This window comes from Ceratina calcarata, unplaced genomic scaffold (assembly GCF_001652005.2).
Source record: "Ceratina calcarata isolate Rehan_Ccalc_2016 unplaced genomic scaffold, ASM165200v1 scaffold147.2, whole genome shotgun sequence".
Lineage (NCBI taxonomy): Eukaryota > Metazoa > Arthropoda > Insecta > Hymenoptera > Apidae > Ceratina > Ceratina calcarata.
Genome location: NW_017135881.1, coordinates 866836 through 871797, shown reverse-complemented (window position 1 = coordinate 871797; position 4962 = coordinate 866836). Strand labels below are relative to the sequence as shown.

Below are 4962 nucleotides of genomic sequence, written 5' to 3'. Positions count from 1 at the left end.
GATGTATGGAGTCATAAAAAATAATTAACCAGACCCTGATTTGATATCTACTTGACCCTCTTGATTCTCCGAAGCGACTGAACGTTCATTTTCACAATGACCCGATGCTGGAGAATAAGATGAATTGCTAGCATCAGAGGCTGGTGCAGAAGCAGTGTTCGAACCGGGTACACTGTTATTAGTAGTATTATTTTCTCCAACAGAATGAGGTGATTGTGGATGATAATGAGGACTGTGCGGGCTGTGAGGGCCATGGGCGTGAGGACGACCCATAGTATGCGGTGTATATTGCGAGTATGGTTGATGATAATACGGATGTGCATATTGCGGATATGGTTGATGATATGGCTGCTGTTGAGAATAAGCATAAGATGGATGTGGAGGTCTTGGAGCTAATGGGACATTTTGGGCCTGCTGAGTAGGTCCTGGTTGATACTGTTGACTGTAGCCTTGATTCGGTGGAATCATTTGAGGAGTATGTGGATTAGAAACTGGTCCTTGAGGTGGTAGCACCTGTGTTCCTTGAGTTCCTTGCGTCCCTTGATGAGGTGGTATCGAATGATTAGTCAACATCCCTTGTTGATGAGGATTGTGTTGTATAGGAGCCGGTGAAGATACGGGCGGCATAGTTGGCGCATTCGGAGCTGTGTTTGCATTTGCAGGTGCGCTTGTATTGATCCCTGGTCCAGGAACGGTTGTCGTTGTTGTCGCAGTACACTGCTGTTGTTGGGGCTGCGGTTGTTGTGCGGGTGGTTGCGGTTGTTGCGAATGCTGCTGCTGATGTGCGGCCTGTAGGTGCTGTTGAGACGGTGGCTGTTGATGTTGCTGAGACGGTGGCTGTTGATGTTGCTGAGACGGTGGCTGTTGATGTTGCTGAGACGGTGGTTGTTGATGTTGTTGAGGTGGTGGCTGTTGGTGTTGCTGAGACGGTGGCTGTTGATGCTGCTGCGCTGATGGCTGTTGATGTTGTTGAGCTGACGCCGCCGATTGTTGTTGTTGCGGCTGTGGTTGTAAGGACGGTGGTTGTTGCGGCTGCGATGCTGATGGTGGCGGCGGCAACGTTTGTTGCTGCTGCTGTTGCTGCTGTTGTACTGGACTAACGTTCCCACAGTACATGCCAGAATTGGATGTATGCTGATTCGAATTTCCCTGAGTCGGCGGCGGCTCGGGTTTACTTTCAGTATACGGGGGCGAAGGTATTTCCTTCTTAATTTCATTAATGGGCTTCTCAGATCCGTTTGTCTTTTTATCCGTTGCATCATTATCAGGAACCTACAATGAAATAAAGTAAGCGATTGCTGTGAATGAAATTGCTTAGTGATACTTACATCGGATTGAACTTCATCGTTAACTGAAGCAGGAGTTGGAGTAGGAGTAGAATTCGGCGTTGATTCGCTCGACGCAGGTCCATCCGATCGATTCTCTTCGGTGCCCTTTAATCGATCTCGTCTAAGAGCTTCATATTGTCGCTCCACCATCTTATTGAAGGTTTCTTCGTCCACCGCTGGCTTACAGTGCTAAAAAAAAATTTCGTTCTTTTGCATTTCATTATATGTTAATCTTAATAATATAACTTGCCTTCTTTAATTCTTCTTGAAATATTTCACTCGTCTCGATAAATTTACGTTTCTTTGCTTCAAATTTTTCTTCTATTTGCTGTAATTCAGCTTCAAGCTTTTTCTATAGCATTAAAAAGTACAAAATACATTATTAAGCATTATTCAAATGAAGATTAATACTTCATTCATTATAATATGTGAGCATATACCTGGTGCATTGTCAAAGACTGTACTTGACGACGTAGTACTTGCATTCGCTGAGTAGTGACAACAGAACGAACATCTGGAACAACTGTATCGCTGAAAATCTCATTAATAAGACGGTGATTTCGAGTGTAACGAGAATACGCAACGTGTTTTACAGAATATCCATCATCCTGGTCTGTAATGTAAGAAGGATATTATGCGTATATTATTTGTATGCTAGCAAAATTTTATAAATCTACGTACCATCGTCATCTTCAGCAGGTAAAATGTCTATTCTTCTATCCTGAGCTGCTTGTCCCTTAGTACTGCCCGATGAACGCTCATGACTTTCTCGATCATCGTTATTTTGTTGCGCCGCACACAGTGCTGTGATCATTATAAGGAGATTAAGAATGACATCAATTTGTAAATGGTACTTATGTAACAAGTATAAAATGTTTACCAGATTTTCCTCTATTTTTAGCTGCAATATAAGCTAAATACGCCGGTGAATTGTGGTAAGTTTTCAAACTCTTTTCATACTCGACCTAATGATGTATAAACAATATTAATATTAGTTTTTACATTCGCATTATACAACAGAAATGTGATGTTACTTTTTCAGCTTCGTATTCTTCAATAAATTCTGTTTTGTCTTCTTCTGGTAAATCTCTCCACATTTGACCAATAATCTTTCCTATTTCCCATAATTTCAATTCTGGATTCTGAGCTTTCACTTGATCCCAAACTTTTCTGCTATATCTCATATAAGGCATAAGAGGTTTCTCTGGCGGCTTGGGTGGTTTAGGCATTCGAGAATCCGCCTGTACAAGCAATATGAATAAAAGTTTAAGGATCACAGATTGATAACAAAAACAATGTTGTCGCATGTAACACAGGACACATACATTTGTATTTTTCCCAACTTTTTGTGGCGTGAATCCTGGATGACTATGAGATGTTTGGATAAATGGGCTCTGTGTATCTTTCTATAAATTATAGCAAAATTTAATTTGAGTAAAAACATCTTTAGTAAATTGGTGAAACTGATTGACTGTAACATTTACTTACACTATTAGTTGAACTGCTACTGCTTCCACCAGATGCTCTAAGCCGTTCTGGAATATAATTACTTTTTCACTATTCAATATAAATATAATTACTTTTCTTTAGTATGTACAAACTCAGTAAAATCATGGATAATAAAAGACTTGAAATTCATTATGCTTACGAATAGATGTAACAACGTTTGATGTGGCCATTGCCACTTGCTTGTAGTTTGGAGGTAAAGCCATTTTATATGTTGCTCCGGCTCTACTTCTGTATGCAATAATAACGATTAATAATGCTATCAACACAAATGTTGTTAATTCTTTACGCTGTTTATGGTTAAGAGGAAACTTAATAGGTTACGCACTCGGAAAAATTCAGTGACGCTTACTACTTGTGTATGTGTAGGAAACCGCTATGTAAGAAAAGGTTTTCGATTTAACCCTACGCTTAGAACTATTTCGTTCTTACTCCAGCTTTAAGCTATGTCTCTAGTTTCACAATCAATAGAAGTCTGATTCATTTTACGAGTAATTGATTACAAGAGAATTGTTAAATAAACCAATGTTTAAATAATTTTTAACACGGCAACAGCACGGTACGATACACAATACCATGTACAGTCAGCAACAGTCAGTACAGTCAGTACAGTGATGTACAGTACACGCGATGCGAAGAGGTATTACCAACTTCTTCAAAGAAATTAAATGCGAGTTACCATATAGTAACATTTATTTATAAATACATGTATGCATGCATATTTACAAAATTGTTTATCAGAAGAAATTGATACAGAACAAAGTTGCAAGATATAATTATTAAAGTTTACCGATTATCTACGTAATGTTATTTAAGTTACTTTCTAAGTACAGTGATAATTTGGCATATAAAAGCTATTTTAAAATACAATATTATGTCTTTATTGTTTTTTAACTTCTCGTGTATGTACAACGCATGAAGAAACATAAAAGTACGTAAAAGATTTCGATAAATTTTACAATTAAAAATTACATTTATATCACTGAAATAATACATTTGATTTAAAATATATGTTCTTATATCTACATGGCAATAAAAAAGTTGGCAGTTAGTCGTCCTTCTCCAAAAATAAATTAGGATAGAATCTTAAAGCTTCAATCGTATCGTCTCGACATGCTTTCCCTTTTTTTTCTGTAACTAGTAATCTTTCACGTGCTAAAAGAACTGATATACCACCAGATTGTGCAAGTTCTTCGGCTGTTAAAGACCCCTTTTCTTTTATCTGAAAAAAGAGATGAGATTACAGTTGATAAAAAAAAAAGAGAACCATTCCTGTTTCGCATTACTTACGAGATCAGCGATGACACCAGCTATACTATCATCTTCAAGGGATCGAGCTTGAAGAACCATAACACCGCTATCAAATATTCTTAATACTACAGGCAAAGCCAAAGATGCTAACTGTCTACTGGCATTTAGCAAATCTTCTGGAGATATAAGCTCCAAGCCTCTAGCTCTATTTACGCGACAATAGACATCTGTCAGTGTCATCATCCCTCCAACTTCCTATAAAATCAAACTTATTTCATACTTTAGACATTCGTTGAGAGACAATAATATTGATTAAGTATATTAACTTTAATTGGTTCCTCTAAAATATTTGCAAGTTCTCTTGCCAATTGTTTGACATATTCATTGCTATTCTTGTATGCATCTCTGGTAACAGGATCATCAATGCCAAGGCTCATTAAATAAGACTTAAACCTAACTGTTTCATCCTCTGTGATGTCTCCTTGTCTCTCCTGCAATGGTCTTTGATTATGAATGTCAACTTTACAAAGTAATCTTGTTGAGAATCACCCTTATTTTCGCTGAGATAGTTTTCGAAATTGAAACCATATCTTTGGCCATTTCCATCAATTTCTTGAGATCTTGGAAAGCCATTGATATACTTTCATCAGTCGCCTTTTGTTGTTCCTGAAGGCTTCTTTCAATTCCTATGATGCCAGTTCTTGTCTTTATTTGCGGGAGAGGTTTATTAACATCTCCACTATTCTTTGTATTCGTATCAGGATGATTCAAAAGCATGGCAGGTGTTATTTCCCATGCTCGTCTTGAAATAGTATCAGATAAGTTTGTGATAAAATTTGAATCTAAACCTTCCTTAAATGAAAATTTAATATAGTTA

General features: G+C 37.6%; 2 protein-coding genes across 3 annotated transcripts in view; both read right to left on the bottom strand.

The window, feature by feature from the left end:
* Positions 1-3449, bottom strand: part of LOC108631575 (Brahma associated protein 111kD) — a 5640-nt gene extending 2191 nt beyond the window's left edge. Inside the window, exons 1-11 of one of the 2 annotated variants that reach the window (XM_018035582.2) lie at positions 3163-3449; positions 2977-3065; positions 2817-2863; positions 2654-2734; positions 2363-2569; positions 2209-2293; positions 2010-2132; positions 1769-1941; positions 1579-1680; positions 1329-1517; positions 4-1272 (exon numbers count right to left, since the gene is read on the bottom strand). In XM_018035582.2, the coding sequence (XP_017891071.1) occupies positions 25-1272; positions 1329-1517; positions 1579-1680; positions 1769-1941; positions 2010-2132; positions 2209-2293; positions 2363-2569; positions 2654-2734; positions 2817-2863; positions 2977-3040 (2319 nt within the window). In that variant the 5' untranslated portion in view covers positions 3041-3065; positions 3163-3449 and the 3' untranslated portion in view covers positions 4-24. The remainder of the gene's footprint in view (positions 1-3; positions 1273-1328; positions 1518-1578; positions 1681-1768; positions 1942-2009; positions 2133-2208; positions 2294-2362; positions 2570-2653; positions 2735-2816; positions 2864-2976; positions 3066-3162) is intronic. The other variant, XM_018035602.2, reaches the window with a different exon arrangement.
* Positions 3450-3787: 338 nt separating this feature from the next.
* Positions 3788-4958, bottom strand: Vps36 (vacuolar protein sorting 36; the record flags this gene model as incomplete). The annotated part of the gene is made up of 4 exons (XM_026819315.1): positions 3788-4056; positions 4125-4340; positions 4412-4576; positions 4635-4958. Coding segments are annotated over 4 exons (879 nt in total), but the record flags the coding sequence as incomplete, so codon positions are not given.
* Between the last annotated feature and the right edge of the window lie 4 nt (positions 4959-4962).